Source organism: Bos javanicus, chromosome 3 (genome assembly GCF_032452875.1).
Source record: "Bos javanicus breed banteng chromosome 3, ARS-OSU_banteng_1.0, whole genome shotgun sequence".
Classification (NCBI taxonomy): domain Eukaryota; kingdom Metazoa; phylum Chordata; class Mammalia; order Artiodactyla; family Bovidae; genus Bos; species Bos javanicus.
In genome coordinates this window covers 23564934-23586614 of record NC_083870.1, presented here as the reverse complement: position 1 = coordinate 23586614, position 21681 = coordinate 23564934, and the positions used below count along the sequence as shown (strand labels likewise).

Genomic DNA, 21681 nt, shown 5'->3' with positions numbered 1-21681 from the left:
TAAGGAAACCAATTAGGAAACGACTGCAGGAGCCCAAGTGAGAAAGGACATGAACGTCAACTACAGAGCAGAAGAGGAAACGGAGGGGAGTAGACAGGTGGGAAGAAACTCAGACTAAAATGCATGCCTGAGTCCAGGTGGGCTACAGACAAATGAGATGGAGTTTCTAGCTTGGGGTATTTGGAGGGCACACTGGTGTCACTATCTATATCAACATGTTGAGTTTCAGGTGCCTGTTGAATTTCCAAGGATAATATGCAATAGATAGTTAGCCTGAATGTCAGTGTCAGTGTGAAGCAAAAAGGATGATCGTGAGAGTCATCAGCAGGGGATGAAGATGATGACAGCTGAAGAAACGAGAGAGTGAGACTCCCTGGGGAAAGCTGTCATATGGCTCAAAAGAAGGCTCAAAACAGAGTTCCAAAGAACAAAAATTAAATGCATGAGGACAAGGACAAGGCAATAGAGAAGCAAAAGAAACAATCGGTTTAGAAAACCAGAAAAGCCAGTGCCCTGAATGTCTGGAGAGAGAAGTTTTTAAGGAATAAGTTATCAATAACACTAACAACTTTTCTTCCAGTGACAGGGAATTAATCATAATCCCCAGTCCTGATACATACACTTCAGGCAGTCAACCACTGTGGAGTATCTGACCCTTTTGCTTTCTCTTTCTCCCCTTTCAAAAGGAAGTTAAGGATAGTTGACTGGAACATTCCAGTTCTTTCCATAATGATAAACATGTACGATAGAGGGGGACCCTAAAGAACCAGATGATAGTATCTAAAAGACACCATATAGAAGTACCTGCTGAGAATAGGAAAGTGTGGGCCTGAGTCCCACTTGTTACCTGTAAAACCGACTTGGCAGGTACACTCGTAGGTGTCCCGGCTAAGCACGTGGCAGGTGCCCCCATTCAGGCAGGGGTGAGACACAAAGCAGGGGTGAGTAGTCGAGTGCTGGCAGTCCTCGCCCGTGAAGCCCGGGGCACAGCGGCACGTGGCTTTCCCCAACATAGCCTGGGCCACACATGTCCCACCATTCTGGCAACGGTTCTTCTCACAGGGGTCTCGATGCTGACAATATTCTCCCAAGAAGCCCTCTGGACACCTATATGGAAAAGAGAGGAGTCCATGAAAACATTTGACTTCTTATAAGTCCACAAACTTATAAGATAATGCAATTCATTCAAGAAAATACTAGACTGTGAACTGAGAAACGAAGGCACAACCTATAAGACTGTCTCACTTTAGGCGAAGTGTTTAGAGTACTTAACCACATACTCTCATGTCTTTTTGACCATGATCCTTATTCAGAGGCAAAATACAACCACAGCCTTTTTCGTGTAGGCGCAGGCTGGTAGGCTGTAACAGCACTGTTTTGTGCAGCATCGTGGAGACTTGTCTTCAAATTCAGTAACTTTCTCCTTTTGACTAAGTTAACTGATAGAATTAAGACACATATGATGATGCATGGACTGATCCTCTGACCCTCTCAAATTTAAAATCTATAAAATATCAGGTGGCTTCAGTTAAGCACTGAGGAACAATAAGTCTTTCTTATTCCCACTGAAACATCAGTTGGCCCATATCTAGATTTCTGGATCATGTTCAAGGGGTTGAGACTGTGACAAAGGAAAAGGAGGTATAGGAATGGGGAAGAATTCAAGAGACTTTTCAGAAACTTAAATCTGCAAAGATATTAGTAGCAAGCAGCTTTCCTAAACAAAAAAAGCACAGCATAACATTAAAATAACATTAAAAATATGTAAGGTACCATACAAACACCCAAGTGAAGAAGGGAAAACAAGTCAAGAACAACAGTCTACAATATTTCCCACATATTATGTTGAGAAATCTTTTTACATGCCACCACTGATTCGTAAGATGCACAACCATTCCAAAATGTGTGTAATATTTATAAAAATTTTCTCCAAACACCATTAAAAAAGCATAGAAAGTCGCTATTTTCATAATGAAGAGGTTGTTTAAACAGGATCTCTAGGAAGCGTTTAAAAGGAACAAAAAGTCTTTGATTTTAACTATAAATTTTGCCATTTGGCTGTCGCCCCAGATACTTGGTTCAATCTATTTCTCCATTTGACTTTTTGGAGGATAGAAAACTAACTACAAGGCTGTTCCACCATTACCTTGAAGATAATACATTTAAACAAACTAAATTCTCCCCCTCAAAACCGGCTCCTATTGCATCCTCCGAAGCTCAGTCACTGTGTCTTGACTCTCCCAGCCACTCAGACTTTAAGCCCTGGGGTTCTGTTTCATTCCTTCTTGTCTTTGCCAACCTGTCCACAATGTTTAGTAGCCACTGGTTGACCACATAAGGTCTTTAGAGGTCACAGTTTTGAGGAAAGAAGGAGGACCAGATATCTGGGGACTAAGACACAATGGAAGAGGAAACAGGACTAGTAAGTGGCTTCAGTGGCAGTGATGGAGCTAGTCCCAGCCTTCTCAATCTTTTCTCAGAGCTCTGTATAGTAAGCACAGCAGAATCAGGAGCAGCTAGAGCTCTGAGCATCCTTGTGAACAGGTAAAGCTAGAGAATGAGAGGCAGTGAGGAAAGGGCACAGCACTGAAACCAAAGACTGGCTGAAGTTTCCAATGAGGAGTGTCTACCTCATATCATCAGAAGGCCTATCTGGAGTCCTGGTGGTATGACCTTGAATAAATTACTTAACTTCACTATCAGCTCTTTCACATTTTAAATAGTTAATAAAGCTACCTCCATCATGAGGCTCTTGTAAGAATTGAACAAAGTATGTGAAAAACTTTATAAATATTTTTTAAAGTTTTGCAAATGAAAAACATTTTTTTCTCTCTTTGCACTTACTGAGGAAAATATAATGCTTTATTCAAATCACAGCTTGATTTTATAATAGAATAGGTTATTTTCTAATTATTTTTTAAGTAAAGCACCAAAAATTGCCAATGTAGTATAGCTAAAATTAACCATATTATTAAAAGCATTTGCAACTTGTTTGAGAAATCTGTTATGGATGGTGTTAAAACTGCAACACAATTCTCATTCACAGTAACAGTCCTCTGGGCATTACGCTTGGCTGACAACTTCTGATTCTCCCATATGGGAATTATTTGCCTTATAAATAATGACAAACTTTTAAGCCTGGGTGGGCTTTGCCCAAGCTTTGCTACCATCATCACCACCTCTCCAACACTATCATGTGGCATCTGCTCAGAGAACACAAATTCACTTAAACATTAGCTTCATAAACATAATGAAAGCGTAAGGTTCCCAGGAAAACAAAACTGAAGCAGTATGGAAGATTCTAAAGTAAAGTGAAGTCACTCAGTCATGTCCGACTCTTTGCGACTCCATGGACTGTAGCCTGCCAGGCTCCTCCGTTCATGGGATTTTCCAGGCAAGAATACTGGAGTGGGTTGCCATTTCCTCCTCCAGGGGATCTTCCTGACCCAGGAATCGAACCTGGGTCTCCCACACTGCAGGTAGTCTTTTTACCGTCTGAGCCACCAGACAAGATTCTGGAGCCAAACAAAAGTATTCCCAAATTATCTATTACTAAAGTTTAATCTACATTGTTTTTTCCTACCACTAAAGGAAAAATGTTTCAACTAAGATATATTTAAGAAACCAGTAAAAATAGAGGTGACAACTACAGCTTGTGAGTCTGCTTTGATCCATTGCTTGTTCTTTTTTATGGCCTGAGAGCTATAAATGACTTTTACATTTTTTAATAGTTGGGGGAAAAATCAAAAGAAAATAATATTTTATGACATTTGAAAAGTATGCGAAATTCAGATTTCAGTGTCCACACATGAACTCTTATTGGAACACAATCCTACTCATTCATACAGGGATTGTCTATGGCTACTTTTGCATAATAACAACAGGGTGGAGTAGTTGTGATGAAACCATATGGCTCCAAAAAGTATTTATATCTGATGCTTAACAGAAAAAGTTTGCCAACTTCTGAATAACAGAATATATGAAGCTTAATTCCACATATTGGAGAAGGAAATGGCAACCCACTCCAGTATTCTTGCCTGGAGAATCCCATGGACAGAGGAGCCTGGTGGGCTGCCATCTATGGGGTCGCACAGAGTCAGACACAACTGTAGCGACTTAGCAGCAGCAGAATTCTATATATAGCATCTAAAATGCTTATTAATAATGATGTTGATGATGAAGAACAACATTTTCATATCAGTTTCCACAAAGAATATTACACTCGTTCATTCATGCAACAGTTACTAAGTGCCTATTAAGTATCATGCATTGTTCTAGAGCTAGGAAAATTCTTGAACTCACAGAGTTTAAATTCTAGTAAGAGAAGACAAAAAGCAAAATTAATAAATGAAATCTATAATTTGCTACGTGGAGTTAAGTGCAATGAAAAACAATAAAACAATAAAGAAGCATAGGAAGGGAATGAATTGGGGATAACAGAGGTAGATAAATAAGGTATTTCAGTTAGAAATAGGGAAAGCAGAGAGAGTCTCACTGAAAGGCACATTTGAGTCAAGAGCTAAATGAGGGAAGAGATAGCTATGGAGGTATCTAGGGAAAGCATGTTAAAGGTAGAAAGAGCAGCAAATGCAAAGGCCCTTAAAGAGGGAACAGTCCTAGTATGGTTAAGGAATAGCCAGAAGACCTCTGTGGTTCCACCAAAGGGAGTAAGAAAAAGTAGTAGAAAAGAGATTACAGTTACAAGTAGGCGGCAAATCATGGGGAGACTTTAGGCCACTGCAAAGAAGAGTCAGGGTCTTACTCTAAATGAGATAATACTAAGATAGGATGTACAAATGACTTATTCTCCTGAAATCCATCTATAGAAACACAACTTATTTTTATGGGAAACTAGACTCACTGCTGATATAATAATAAAGACTTTCTTATTTAAAATGTTCTAGATAGCTAGACATCAGCCTATTCCTTTACCTTAAAATATGTACAAGTCTCTTTTAATCTACATTTTTCACTAAGCCTCATTTCCCTTTCCAAATACTTCCTTCACAAACAAACTTCTATAACTATAGCCTAATTTCACAGCTATTTTCCCTTTCTTTTCCATCTTATTTGTTCCTTTGCAGTAAAACTTGCATTTTTCTTATTGGCCAGAAAACATGTCCTAAGAGCAATGACTTTTCCCTTGTCAAGTTCAGTGGTCTCAACTGAGATTTCTTCATAAGGAAATTCTTAGAGGAGGCATTGCTGGCTATACCTCCACCACTCTAATTGGTTTACATTTGGCTTCTATGACTCCCTCTGTACTTCAAAGCTGCACAAATTCTTATTTTAGATTCTGGAATCCTCTTCTTCTTCCTCCCCATAAATTTATGGCCACTTGAAGTTTAAGTCTGGGTTGGACTGCTCCTTCCTCCCTTATGCATTTGTTATTTTGGTGGTTGTTCATTTAGTTTAAAGCAACTACCTTCGTGTACCCAGTGCCAGTTCCATATGGTCAGTTTACTAAAAGTCATCTACTTACCTTAACATATCCTGCCAATACCTGAAACTATACATTTCAAAAGTACAGTCATATTTTCATGAAATTTTAATTTCTCCATTTTTCTAAGGCTTCCATTCACCATCTCAAAAGTTACTTTTGGTTAATCCTTTTACATTATACATAACTTATGACTACGTTCTGAAGTCTTGTTAAACTGAATTCCTATAGTACTTATCATAAATACTGTCTCCTTTCTGATAAAAATTCTGATCAATTAAAAAGCCTCAGGTCAAACACGTTGTTGCTAGCTTTTCCCCTCACTTCCATCTATCACTGTATAATAATAAGAGAACCATGGGATTCAAGACATCCTAATGGAGTTTCTACCCAAAGAGATAATTCTTTCTAAAATATCCCTGAAAGATGATCACAGCCTCTATGTGAATAAAAGCAATTAAGTATGATGTCTAAGAAATAGAATTTAATAAATACTTGAAGTTATTTTCTTTCTACTTTAAAAGTGCAGACACTAGATCACCTGGATTTCAATCCCATTTACTCTGAGAGTGATCCTGAGCAAGTTATTAAACCTCCTTGTTGTAAAATAAAGTTAATAACAGTGCCTACCTTTCAGGGTTTAAAATAATTGTAAAGCACTTAGAACAGTTATCTAGTGCATAGTAAATGCCATGCATTTGTTAAGTAAGATAAAATACTGGCTCACTACTTCAACGATAGAACTGCCTTCAGTGTGAGTAGATATTGTCTGGCAGCCTTTCTTTCTGATGTCTTCAAATTCTGCCTTCCTTCCTAGCTATGTATATACCAAGAAGGATAAAATGTAAATCAGTGCAAAAATTTGTAAAGAATGTTCATAGTAGCATTATTTATAATAACAAAAAGTGGAAACAACCCAAACATCCACAGCTGATAAATGGGTAAATAAAATGTGGTATATCCATACAATGAAATATTATTTGCCATAAAAAGGAATGAAGATTTGATACATGCTGTGATATGTATCAAACCCTGAAAATATGCTAAGTGAAAGAAGCTAGACACAAAAGGCCACATATTGTATAATTTCATTTTTGTGAAAGATCAGAATAGGCAAATCTATAGAGATAGAAAGCAGATTAGTGTTACCAGGAGCTGGGAAGAGGGGAACTGGAGAGGGACTGCTGAAGAATAGGGACAGTCTCTGGAAGGTAATGAAAATGTTTTGAAATTATATAATGCTGATAGTTACACTTAACTGTGGATATACTAAAAACCACTGAACTGTATATTTCAAAAGGGTCAATTTAATAGTATATGAATTAGTGTTGGTGGGAATGTAAATTGGTGCAACCATTATGGAAAACAGTATGGAGGTTCCTTAAAAAACTAACAGAGCGATATGATGAGCAATATGATCCCACAATCCTACTCCTTGTCATATATCCAGACAAAACTGTAATTCGAAAAGATATATGTACCTCTGTGCTCATAGCAGCACTATTACAATAGCAAGACATCGAAGCAACCTAAATGTCCACCAACAGATGAATGGATAAAGAAGATGTGGTATATATACAAACATGATGGAATGTTACACATAAAAGAGAATGAAATAATGCCATTTGCAGCAACATAAATGGACCTAGAGATTGTCATACTGAGTGAAGTTTGAGAAAGACAAATACCATATGATATCACTTATATGTGGAATTTATTATGTGATACAAATGAACTTATTTACAAAACAGAAACAGACTCACAGACGTAGAAAACAAATGAAAAGGGAAAGAGAGTTGGGAAAGGATAAATTAAGAGTATAGAGTTCACAGATACAAACTACTATATATAAAAATAGGTAAATAATAGGTCCTACTGTGTAGCACAAGGAACTGTATTCAATATCCTATAACAAACTACAAGGTAATATATATATATATTAATGTATATATATAACTGAATCACTTTGCTGTACACCAGAAACTAACACAACATTGTAAATCAACTATATACTTCAATAAAAATTTTTAATTAAAAAAATTTTAGTATGTGAGTTATATCTTATTTAAAAAAATAATTCTGCCTCCCTATAATTTCCATTTGCTGGCTATGCCTGTCCTCTAGAACAAAAAGGAACCAGCTTCTCTTACATGTGGCCCTTCAAGAATTTACAGGTAATTATTTGTTTTCTCTTTGTTTTCTTTTTCCAGCATTCAATGCTTTGGGCTATTCCAGACTTCTTCACCATTTTAGTGGCTCTCCTATGCTTCAGATAACAATAATAATAAGAGTGACCAACATTTCTGAAGAACTTACTATGTATTATGTATTTGCTAAGCATTTTGTTTTTATTACTCCCTCTAACAGTTATGCTATATCATTATGTTCATTCTGTATGTGAGGACCTTAAAGTTTAGAAAGATGAAGATTTCAGAGCTAGTAGGTATTAGAGGCAGACCTCAAATCCAGGTATGATTTCAGAGCCCACATACTTCCACACTGAGCTATCTGCCTACCCCCAACTAGATGATTCTAGTTCATCAAAAACCTCTTTAAAAGGTAGGACCCAAAATGGGGGGGGGAAAAAAAAACACATAATACATATGTTCTTACCACTATAGCATAGAATTGGACACTATTGCTTCTACTATTGCTGCTTAAAGCTGTGTTCACTTTTATAAAAGTTACAAAATCCAGATTCAGTTAAAAAGTCCGCACTTTTTTTCCCACATGAACTACTTTTATGCCATATCAGCCCATCCTGTATTAGTACACCATGTTTTTTGAATGCAATTATTGGTCCTGTAATTTCTTTCTTTTCAATTCAACATGCTGAATCTTTACCCCAAGTTTTCTTTATTTAGATAACTTTACACTTTATTCATATAATCACAGAATTTCAACACTGCACCAAATCTCAGAAGTCAATTGGTCTGAACCTCTGTTGTACTGATAAGGACACCAAACTGACCTGCCGCAAGTTTGTCTGTAAATCCAGAAATTTCCCCTAGTTCTGGATCACCTACAACTGTACTTCTATCTTTACCTAGTCTTTATCAAAATATAAAGCATCACTTAACTGAAAGTATTCTATGAAGTCTTACCCCAAGATTGGCTCCTATTTAGTCAGTTCTGTTATCTCAATTACACCAGCATCCTGTCTACACCTCTTCATTAAATTCAGAGAGAAAATTGCTCCCTGAAAGTAAGCACACTACTTAAAGAATGATCCTTCTCAAGTATAATTTCGATCATGTCACTCACTTTTCTGCTCAGAAGCTAGTTTCAGCGCACAGCCCTTCTTACGACCTATTTGTCTGCCCTACTCCTATCATCCAATCTACTCCTTGGTGACCCATAACTTAAGCACTCCAGATTATTTCCACACTCAGGTCTACTGCTCCTTATATAAAAATCTTCTATCTAATCTCCAGTGAGAGGTACCACATTTTACCATCTGATATGTCTCTATTTTCCTTTCTTCTATCCTTGTTTCAAAGACCTGTTCAAAACCTATATCCTTTACTAAGCTTTCTCCAAACCATCCCACCCATCTCTGATCTAACAGCAGTTGTACTCCATGTTATATACTACATTATTTCTACCAATATGGCTCTTCTTCATTAAGCCATAACGAGGTCTTCCCTGTGTCTCTCTCAAACTGATATTTTTGTGGGGAAGAGCAAGTCTTCAGACCCTGGAGCGGTTGGCTTGAACACCATAACCACCTATGTTGCAAAATCCCCTCTCAACCTCATGTGGGGCTCTGCCTGGTAGAACACAAGGCAAGGCAATCAAAAAAATCATCCTGGGGTACAAGGTCATCCCTCACATCCCAGGGATGAATTATGGACACAGGAAGAAATTATGGACATAGGAAGAAAGGGGAGAGATGGGTAAGTGAGATAGCCAGAAATAAAGGACCCCATCTCCTAATACAGGAGACCTTTCAACTTTGCAAATCCATGTTCAACTGTAATAGGAGTACACCATATGCCCTGTTAGTCTCAGTGGGAACTGGGACTCTCTGCTAAAAACAAGAGATTAAATAGCTCTCTTCTTGAGATGGCTCAAGTTGACTTTATCATCCAAGTTCCCTTACAAATCTATAGTTCTATTAAGTTACCACAGTACCATTTTTGGAAGACAGCCTACATCTTAAACTAAAGGTATATGTAAAAAATCTTCTAAAAATATAACAACAACAACAACAACAAAAAAAACACTAAAAACTGCATTTGGTTCCTGAAACTATATGAATGCCCTCCTCTGGAGAAAATTTATAACTTATTTAAGTAGTTTTCTCAGTGACTTCCTCCTAGTCTCTTCCCTTCTCTGGCTTTGGATCTCTGAAAGAACGCAGTTCACAGGGGATGCTTTGAGTACAGGGAAAGTTTTGCGGGAGGGGGCTTTTCCCCTGTAAAACAATTTCATAAACGAATCTGAACACTTTATCAGCTCCATACGGTCACGTATTTTTCTGAAAAAGTCTGCCATTTCTGACACGAAGAGGTCCACTCTTTCATTGTTACTATTCAAACAGACACATGGGGAATGAAGTGAAGGGGAGGAATGAAGGGCGAAAAAGAGAGGGAAAAACAAGGGATTCCTCCTAACGGAACTAGAAAACATTCCAACTGAATGGATGCCCATAAGTCCCCTCTCAATAAAACAGATGAAAACCAGACCCCAACTCTCACATGTCACCAGCAGCCTGGATTCGTTTACATGTAGCCACTTTACAGATTTCAACAAAGCTGGGATTTGAATAGCAATTCCAATCTATCTAGCAATGGCTGTGATTCAGGATCAGTCTCCTTAGTAATACAGGATAGAAAAAATTGTTCTTTCAAGTTTCCTAAGTGAATGGCCACTCGTCTAGAGAAAAGCTTAAAATACTGTAGTAGCTTGTGTCAGCTCCAAGATGACCAAAGTTTGAGCAGGAAATAAGCCCCTTTTTCAAATAAAAGCCAATGTTCTCTCTCCTTGTTTTCTCCACCGACTGTTCTGTATCAGCAGGGTGAGGCCAAGTGGCACCCAGGGCTTCTCTGCAGCTCTGCCTTCAGCTTTTTTTTAGTGAGGATTTGGTCATTAAAAAAATAAAACAACAAAGCAAAACACTACCACATAGGAGAAGAAGAAAAAGAGAGGCGTGCTTTACAAAACAGCTATTTCAAAATCATGATTTTTTAAAAACTACACAGAATGTGGAACGGAGGGGGGAAAAATGTCTCATGTGGGTTGCGTCGGCCCTGCAGCTGCTCCTCATTAAAGCTCCTCTTTACTCCCTCTGGGCTGGTTTCCAGCAGAAAATTCTTTAAACAGAACTCTGCTTTCAACCCACTTTCTTCTTGCTCTAGGCCTCTCGGCCCCCCAATCCGCAGTGGCAGCCTGCCCTAGCTGAGCTAGAGAGGGGGGAGCTGTTTTTAAGGTAAATGAGGTAAGGGCAGAGGGGAAAAAAATTACAAAACCCAGAAACCAAATTAAGCATTGGTCAGTAACAAAGGTCTGCAGTCTGAAAAGGTCCCAAATCAGTCTGTTCTTTCCTGTGACCATAACGCCAGCTTAGTTTCCTGCTCCCTCCCCGCCCCCCAGGCCCCTGTTAAAGTAGATAAAAATGATTGCTAACAGCCAAAGCTAACTGTAACCAGTTAAAGTTCCTATATAATGCTTAATTCCCAAGGTTCTGGCTTACAAACTCCTAGATGCCCAAGAGTCTCCAGAATCAAGTCCAAACTCTCGGATTGGAATTCAAGAGGCCCAACCTACTAGTCCAACCTCACTGTCACCCTCCTCTCAGTACCTCCAGTTGAACATCTCATCAGGCTGTCAACTTTTTGATTCTGTAACTCTGTGTAAAGGTAACCACTGGGTTATGCTAATTACTGACTTTTAAAAAAAAGGGTACAGGAAGACGTCCTGCTAACTTCCTGGTAAAGAGGGAAAAAGGGAAGAGTTCTGTGATGTTGACTTCTTCTTGTCATTCCCACTCCCCTTCTCACCTCCCTTCCCCCCAAAAAGAAAGAGAAAATTAAAAAAAAGGAAATACTATAGCTTACTCAGCAAGAAAGAAAAACAAAAAGAACTAAAAAAAAGTATTCGTGTACAGAGTTAGGGCCCAGTTCTGGGCTGTCTGTGGTAAAACACACTTTCTAGGGCTTTGCTGGTTTGATGTAAAGGAAACAAAGACCAATATACAATCAATTTCTCCCTCCTCTCTTTCATTTTCTTTCTCTCTCTCCTCTCTCTCTCACACACACACACGCACTTTTTTTTTTTTTTTTACCACAACTAATAAAGACTACAAAATACTGTAGGACAGCCCATTTTTCTACTATGTAAATTCAGCTTCCTGAGCAGAACATTTCTGCTTTTCTTGTAGTATTTCAGAAAATGTTAATCTTGGTTCCCACATTAGGCTGAATGCTTCCAAATTAAAAGTTTCCCACAGGAAAAGAATTTCACAGGGAATTGTGAGGCTGGGAATTATCTTCTGAAGCTCCACCTCACTTGGTTTCCATGCATTTCGGTTTTTCAACACTACCCCCCATATGAATAAAGCAATAAACACACACTGATTTTAATAAATTCAAACCAGAAAGAAGCTGCCGTGGTATACACTTCAAAACTGTTAATAATTCATAGCACTGTTCATCTTCATCAGAAACTATGAAATCAGTAACCATTGCAATGGGAAACCATGCTTTATTTACACAAGAATTTGCAAACACCCTTATCTTCCAGTTTATAGTCTGGGCTCATTTATCAAAGCTCAGAAGCTGAACTGAGTGCCTAGCCTCTTCAATCATCACTTGAAAGAGTGGACAAGGGCACACAAACAGCATTGGAAGACTTCTGTTGCTGCCATAACAGAAGGTGGTCTTTCCTGTCTTCTAGCATACAATCCGTACCTTTACCAGATTTCACTGAGTGGACCCTGAGAAAGCATCTACTTGTGATTAAAATATGGCAAACGTATTCTAAATACATGAGTTTACAAAAAGCACCCTTCAGAGTAATAGGCAAAAACAAATGAGTTAAACCAGTTGTTCCCAAACATTGTAGAGTTACTGCAAGGAGTTTGCAAATACTTATAAATCACTTTCTAGACTATTAAATAATGTCCTCTCCATATGAAATGGACTGTAAATGCTGTTACTGTTATTAAAATGTGGAGACATTATAAAGGGTTATTGAATTCTCAGTAGATATTGACATCATGCATTGTATACAAACAAGAGACTGAGAACTGGCTTCATCTTAAGACCATCATCCCTTCATTCCTTACACCCTTGCTAGGCTCAGTTTCTTTAGTTCCTAGAACACGTTCTAATGCACCTCCAGAACTTTGTACGTGCTGTTCATTCAGTCCAAACACTTTTCCCCGCCCTCTTCTCATAGTCAAGACCTAAAATTTCTTTAAGCTTCAGCTCAAATTTTATTTCCTTTGAGAAATAGGCTTGATGCCCCCTGCTGTATATTCTCATAATCCTAACATATATCATTCATTATCTTATATTATGATTATTTGTTTCTTCCCCAAGAGACTGAGAATTATTATCACTATACTCATGGTGCCTAATACAGGAACTGGCGTACAGAAGGCATTCAACTATTCAATGCTCATATTCTTAACCAAAGCCAAAAGGCAAAATGCAAGGGTCCATAAAATCCTTACACCTTCAAAAAAAAAAAATCCTTACACCTTCAAAAGACTTTAATTATACTCAAAGTTTGGGAACCACTAGGTTGAGCTATTTACCCAAAGGACTAACAGTACTAATTAAGATTCCTGATACATACAGGACTTTTTAACCTTCACTTACCTCTAAAACATTCAAAGTGAGTCAGTCAAACCTATATGGAGTAGACTTTGTAAATCATACTTTCTCCCCAAATAAGAACACTCTCTCCCTCTCTCTCTCTCTCTCTCTCACACACAGTCTGCATTTTCTCTTGTAGTTTTATTAATCTTTAATAAAACACTGACTACATGAACCACCAAGATCCTGAGTGATAGAACATCCTACAAAGTGGCCTCAGTAGCATAAACTGTTAGATTATTCAGACACTGAGCAGTAAAAATTAAACAAAATTTCAGAGAAAAAAACTGAGTGTGTTTGCTTTGTTTTCTAACATGAGGAAATGACCACCTGTAAAATTCTGAAGTCCAAAAAATATCTGAAGGCAGAAAGTTCCAAAAGCTTATGGTTTGGCCTAAAAGGATTCCTAGTTGAAAAATAACTGTACTCAAATCATATCAAACCAAACGTGAATGCAAGAGTAGGCAGGAGAAAAACCTGCATTTTTCTGAACTTTGAGAGATAAGGTTGAAGAGAAATAAAAAATATTTCTTTGTAGATTCTGAATACATCATTCTCCCCAAAAATGTAATAATCACATGTATAGGTATGCAAGACCATTCAATGAATAATATAATATATTGAAATATATATATAGAAAAATATAATTTCAAAATGCCCTGAAACACTATAAAATCCCATTTAAATGGCCTTACTTAGACTAGAACCACAGGTAATAAAAATAATGGACAGCATGAAGAAATAAATAACAGTGCCTTGAATCCTTCAAGACCAAAACCACTAGTTCCCATAAAAGACAGGGCTGTGACCCAAAGCATAAAAATAATGGTTCTTGGGGGTAAAAACAAACCTTAGACATTATAATGGTCTTCCAAAGGGCTACGATAGATAAACTGATATACAATATATCTATGGTATTAAAATTGCATGGGGTTGGGGTAGAGAGATTAGGGGAAAAAACTCTAAAAATGCTCCTTTGGGGCAAGGGGGTGATAAAGATAAAAAGGTTGAGAAACACTGAGATAGCATATCCAAATAAAGTAATTTTTAGCTTAGTATCTGGCACACATAACACTCATAAATGTTAGTTGAATTAAACAGGAAAGTTTCCTGCAAATGCTGCCTATATTTGTATATATTCAAACTCACATGACTTATAAAAAATTGTTCCTCAGCTTTGGAATCATAAGGGGATCAGTCCTGGGTGTTCTTTGGAAGGACTGATTCTAAAGCTGAAACTCCAATACTTTGGCCACCTCACGCGAAGAGTTGACTCATTGGAAAAGACTCTGATGCTGGGAGGGATTGGGGACAGGAGGAGAAGGGGAAGACAGAGGATGAGATGGCTGGATGGCATCACTGATTCGATGAACATGAGTTTGAGTGAACTCCGGGAGTTAGTGATGGACAAGGAGGCCTGGCATACTGCAATTCATGGAGTCACAAAAAGTCGGACACGACTGAGCGACTGAACTGAACTGAAGTGATGCTTGATCTGCTATATGAAATCAAAATTTATGCTTCCATAGGGACAAAGTGGAAATCTTGCAAAGCTAAACAGTGGTCTAATGAGATTTATATACCATACATCCAGATACCATAAAGATGATTTCTTTTAAAAATACAATGCTATCATTATTTTATGTACTCTTGCATTCTTTTATCAAAAACAGCAAAACCTTCAATCCCTCACTACATGGCTGATGCTGGTAGTACATGTGAAAGTCTTAGCCTAGTGGTGTCTATACTTGGAAACATGCTCTATCAACAACTACACAGCTGGGACTGGATTTGGTTTATCTGTTTTCCTCTAGATTGTAAGCTTTTGAGAACAAAGATAATTATTAAAATAATCATGATCACAATAATCACCCCCGAAAGTTTTCCACACAAAAGATAACTTTCATGAAGTTAATGACATCTCACAACACTTATTACTTTTATGACAATAAGAGAACAGTTACTGTCAAAGAAAAAATGTAATTTTTTATTTATTTTTAAAAAACATTCTTTATTTAACAGGATCTTGGCTTTGGTGCAGACCTCCAATACAGATCATCTCAACTAGAAAAGTTGCATCAACTAAAAACTGATATAGGAAGATTCGGATATAATTCTTTGTTCTAATTTCAGCAACAGCTGCTTTAAGAATTCCTTTTGTATATTAAATAAAAAAAAAGCTTAGCACAAAGAATGGTTCTTCCATATCTCATGCCATCCAAGGACATGAAGCATTTCAAATGGCTACTCTAAGATAAAGGTCAGCAAATACTGCCCTGGGCAAAATCTACAGGCCATCTGTTTTTGTACCTCCAGCCCAGGGGCTAAAACTGGCTTTTACATGTTTTAATGGTTATGTTTTAAAGAGATATATAGGTATGTACATCATATCCTTAATTTGCTTCTTGGCCAGCAAAGCTCAAAACCTTTACCATCCGGCACTTTAAGAAAAAAGTTCACTGATGTCTGCTTTAAGGCCAGGACAGCATTAAAGTGTACATAGGAGAGTCCCAGTCCATCCTAAAGGAAATCAGTCCTGAATATTCATTGGAAGAACTCATGCTAAAGCTCCAATACATTGGCTACCTGATGAGAAGAACTGACTCCTTGGAAAAGACCCTGATGCTGGGAAAGATTGAAGGCAGGAGGAGAAGGGGACAACAGAGGATGAGATGGTTGGATGGCATCACCAACTCGATGGACATGAGTTTGAGCAAGCTTTGGGAGTTGGTGATCGACAGGGAAGCCTGGCGTGCTGCAGTCTATGGGGTCGCAGAGTCAGACACAACTAAGGGACTGAACTGAACTGAGGCTAAAAACACCTTCAAAAGATGTGCTCGCAATTTAGGTTAACTTTTTTTTGTTTATTAGAACTCAGCCACTTTAGGAGCACTTGTTAAGAACCATGTTTAATTTCAGAAAGACAAAATCATCAGAGAATCATCACTGTCAATTATTATACCTCTGCATAGTTAGAACCAATAATAATAAAAAGGACAGACATTAAAGAAAAGAATTAGAGTGTATAAACTTAATGTGGTGACTCAAGACAAAAACTACTACTTCCCTTAAAAGATGGGATCAGGCCCAAAGGGTCAAAAAAATTTTTTTTAAGCTAAAGATATTAAAATGATTTGTGACCTTCCAAACCAAAGAAACTGAATATCAAACAAGAATCCTGAAAGTACGCATTCAAGTTCACACAAAGTAAAGATAAATGCATCCTGAGAGGCACTTCACTTACTAAATGGAAGCAAGGCAAAGTCACAGCTGACGTGGCTACATTCTCCTGCATCATTCTGCTTTAAAAACCCATGTCTACTGGTAGGTGAGACATACTCAGGACATACTTGAAGACAGGTAGGTAGGTAGAGAGAGAGAGATGTAATGAGTCTGTTTCTTATCTGAATGAGAATAAAAATGTAGCTAGTCTATTATTTTACAAAAACTCTCACCAGAGACTTGAGCATGTTCTAAGAGCTTTTGACTGAGTGGCTCCCCACAGACCTTTCCTCTAGATCAAGCCCTGGTTCTGGCACTAGGTGTGAATCTTGAAAAAGCCACTTTACTTCTCTGAGCCTCAGTCTCCTCATGTATTAAAACAAGATGCTAGGCCAAATTACCTCTAATAATACCTTTAAAATTGTATGATTCCATTTAGGTATGTTCTACAGCCCCCGTGGATATTAATATCCTTTAGGAGGATTAAAGACCTACTTTAGGAGGAACTGAAAAGAATTTCCACATTGTTTTGTTTCGTGGAATATTAAAAAATAAAACGTATAGCTAGAGTTAAAATTCTTGGTCTTTCAAACTGCCTCTTAAAGCCCTAAGTTGTTTGTTTTTAATTCTGCTTTTCTCTCTTCCCCTTCTCTGTTTTCACCCTGAACAGCAGTCCCTTGAGAGTTGGTACCAAGAATGGAAAGAAATAGGGCTGAATCTTTAGGTCACCTAACGGGGGCTGAGAAGCAACTTTTAGTCCCACTCTACATTCCAATCAGTTATGTAATACAGGACAAGTCACTTAGCCACGTTAAGCCTTGGGTTCCTCATCTTATAAAACAAAATGAGTGGGAAAGGTGCTTGACAAAATCCCTTCCACCCCCTGAGCTTGATGACTCTACAATTTTGGTTTTTTAATTTCTTCAGCAATACTGCCTGAGAATGCAATGATGTTTGCTGATGGTAATGCTTGGGGTCAGTGGTTGTGTATGTCTTGACCATCAACCCACTCTAAGCAGGGACTCCCTGGGGCAAGAACTGTGCATGTCTCTTCTTTTACATTCTTCATGCTACCTAACTCTCATCCTTCTAAGCACACAGACAATTCAATACACACTTGTATAAAGGAACTGTTGCACAACCCACACTTTCAGCTAACCCCTTGCAGGAAGCATAAGGAAGCAAAGAATAAGCAAAAGAGAAAGAGCGATATATTTAAATAAGATATGGAGAATAAAGAGGAACCGTGAGCCTAAAAGGGAAAGAAAGGCCTCTTCCCCAAGTCATATGGCCAACATGAACGCCTGTTTTCCTCAGCACGGAATAGTGGTAGACACTGCAGTCTCTCCCTTTATGGACTCTGATCCACTGACAAATCACACAAGACTAAAAATGACGTGTGTGTCTGGGAAGAGATGCACCAAATTTAAGCTTGCAGGGAATCAACCACTTAATTAAATTCATGTAGGACCTTTTTCCAGACATAATTTTTATACATCATCTCAACACAGCTTAAGTACCTATCTTACTCATTTCCCCACCTCATAATGCTCTCATTAATTTTTATAAAATTTAAGAAAGAATAGGTGATGTCCCATAATTAGAGAGTATGCTTCTCTAAAAACTAATTATAAACTCTGATTGTCAGTGTCAGCCTTTGCCTAGGAGGAAATGAGTCAACTTTTCATTAGTAATCAAGTTCTGTCCATTTTTTTAAGAGTGACCCAGAAATTCAAGGCCATGAGTTTTAACAATATGAGACAGAGAATGAGACACCACAAATATTACTTACAAATGCAGCTAAGAGGAAAATTAAAGTCAGAAAGGTTCCTGAGGTACTTTTCAGGCTGAGTGTGATTTCAGAAGAGGCAAGTTGCCCAGCAAAATAATTCCTTAAGGAGATGTCTCTGGCTTACACAATAACCACCAGCATTTCAACATTTTAAAGGGACAGGGGGTTAAATGGCCAAGTCACTGCCATGGTCTAGGCAAAGGAATCATAACCACTATTAAATGTTTTCCACACAGAATAGGCATCCCTGGTTTATTCTATATAATTGAGGGTTTGGATGTGTACTATATAATCAGAGGAAACAAGCAGAAAAGGACATGAGCTAATTTGGGGTAACCAGAGATGTGTCTAACAGATGCTTGCTTACTCTGGATCCCTGAAATGAACTGGATCAAGACAATGATATGCTGGACAGAAAAGATCTGAGGTTGGGATGCCTCAGATCAAGAATGCACTATGCCTTATATGAAGACTGATCCTGCTCCTGACATTTCTGTTTTTCCATCACTCCTCCTAACCCTTTTTTTTTTTCTTGCCTCAGAGATTTTGAATTCTGAGTTTCCCTGTAAACAATGTCCACAAGCCTACCTGGCCACTCTGTTCTGGAAGCAGCACAAGACTGAACAGTCAAGGCCAAAAGGCGGAGGGAAGGAGAGATGATTGCTCCCAGCTGCCCCCTCTTCTTTGTCCTTGGCCTCCCCCCTCATCCCTTAATCCAGACAGCCTATCTCAGGCATTCAAGCCAACATGTGCTAAAGGAATGAGTTTTCAAATCAGTTAGCTGTCATTGTGAAACAGATTAAAAATCCACAAGCTAGTTGAGCAAAACCTCACACAAACTGAAGTACAGACAGAGAACACCCACGATGTAAAAAAAAAAGTTTTAAAACTATGTCATTAAGGAAAAAACTGACAATATTGGTAATGATTATTTCAGTTATAGCCTTTTCTAGTCGCCTCAGTCTCACTACTTCCATCCCTCTGCCTATCCATTTCCTAAGACACAGTCAATATTCTCAGATTTATTCTCAGATTATAAGTGAACCACAAGATATTCTCTGATTTTAGTCTTCCATCCCATAGCAGTTGTTCTCTTGTCTCAATCTCCACAGTTCATATACATACATATATTATATGTATGTATGTATGTGTGTATATATATGTGTATACATATGTATGTGTATGCCTCATCTCCCCAATAAGATGCCAAGACATCAGAGAACTGCCACCATGTCTTATGCAAGAGAAACACAACACTTATTAGCAGACACTCCTGAGGAGGTCTAGATACTTCTGAATAAGAAAGTCAGACAGCACAGGCCTCCTCAGCCTTTATGTTTGATCACAATACCTTGCACAGTGCTTAATCACAGTAGCCAGTTCAATAAACACCAGTTTGATGAAAATTAAACTTTCCTTTGAAGAGGGATATGGACTGAGTGCACCCCTTCAAAATTCTTATATTGAAACCCTCATCCCCAATGTGATGCTATTTGGAGCTGGGGACTTTGGGAAATAACTCAGCAGATGAAGTCAAGAGGGCAGGGTCCTCATGAGGGGATTAGTGCCACCATGTGAGGATATAGTGAGAAGCTGGCTGGCTACAAAGCAGGAAGAAAGTCCTCACAGGGAATTGAGGAAGCCAGCACCTTGATCGTGGACTTCCCAGCCTCCAGAACTATGAGAAATAAATGTCTGTTGGTTAGGCCACCTGGTCTCTGGTAGTCTGTTATATAGCAGCCTGAGTTGACTAAGACAAACAGTGATGATCCTAAAGTGTCTTAGAGTCTGACTTTCAGTGTTGAGGATACAGGGCTATACATATAGTACCTGTTGGAAAGTAGCCTGAATCCACATAGACTCTGTGCCCTAAATGCTACTATTCTACTTTCTCATTAATACCTACTTTCTCCTCAAACTTATGTAAAGAAAAAAAAAATGGATATAACATTCCAGTTGGATATGTATCCTCAGTAATGCCACCTGTTATTTAAATAACGCCTTTATTAGTCTTTGCTTTCACTTTCTTTCCATAAAGGCCTTTTCATTTGGATCCAAGTAGAAGACCGTTTAGGAGAAGAACACTTTAAACAGAAGGTAACTGCATTAATAAGAAAACTGAAGGCATCACTATGAGAGTCAGTAATACATATTCAGACACAGAGGATGAAGTGCTAGTGAAGATTACCGATGATGAGTGAATAAGGTATAGAAAACTTCAGGACGCCCCAGAGAAACTATAAATGACACTGAGATGTAAAACAAAACACAACTAAAAAACTAGGAAAACAAAACACATAATACACACACACACACACACACACACACACTCACACACTCACACAATGAGGGGATGGGGGTGGAGGAAACACTAAACTCCATTCCTAGCTACAAAATTCCTAGCTCAGGATGCTGAGAAGAAGGCTTAATGAAAAGCTTCATCACGCCCACACATTTAAGCTAGCTTAACAGAGAAAAAAGTACTTGGAAATTTTTAGATAATTACATTTTTATCACATTCTGACTTCCTCAAACCCTTTGTATTCAATCTTGCTAGCCTTGATAAAGACAGATAGCCAAAATTTTAAATGAAGGATTTAATTAAGTTACTCCAGATCATGAAAGAGAAATATTTCTCATTCTGCTTAGTCAAAACAAAAGGGGGATAAAGGAATTACCACATGAAATTAATGGTGCTGACATGCCACAATGGAACAATGAGAAAGAAACTTTACTTAGGATTACGGTTAACCTGTGTTATGGGGACTGTGTTGAAAGAAGCCTAGCTAAACTCCTAACTATTTGTGCCAGGTTTGCAGGCCAAGATTAGTTGGTTTAACTTACTGGCAATGACCCAAGACAGGCAAAAGGATACAAGCAGAGCCTAAGAACCACCTTTTTCTACTTCTCCACCTAACATTGAAGTTTGTAAAGTTTCTAACCTAAAGGATAAAGATCAGTTGAACAGAACATAGGAATTCTGCTGTTTTATATTGATAAGCTATTAATCAATTTTTCATACTTCATGAAAAATTCCTCAGGGACACAACATATTTGTTAAAGGATTTTTTCACGGACAAACATTAATAAGAACAGCTTAGAAATGGTTCTGTTGAAAGGTCCAGACTCCAAGTCCTAAACAAAGAAAGCCACACAGGACACACATCTATATGTCTATAACTCACACTGCAAGTATAAGGCTGTGCGTTTAACAGCTTGTGATTCCTGTGATGGCAGCATCATTTATCAGAAGTGGTAGAATTTAACCTGTCTCAATTTCACAGCTGCATAAAATCTGTCTGGACTTGCTCATCTTCCATTAGGAAAAAAGGGAGAAGTTTCAAGGTTTTAATTTTTTCTACTAAAAAGCATGTTAGCACACAATATCCTCTACCCCCACCTTC

At 38.1% G+C, this 21681-nt stretch overlaps 1 protein-coding gene across 2 annotated transcripts in view; it reads right to left on the bottom strand.

Moving 5' to 3' along the window:
• Positions 1–21681, bottom strand: part of NOTCH2 (notch receptor 2) — a 174470-nt gene that overhangs the window by 94302 nt on the left and 58487 nt on the right. For both annotated transcript variants that reach the window (XM_061409410.1, XM_061409419.1), the window contains one exon: positions 848–1107. In XM_061409410.1, the coding sequence (XP_061265394.1) occupies positions 848–1107 (260 nt within the window). The remainder of the gene's footprint in view (positions 1–847; positions 1108–21681) is intronic.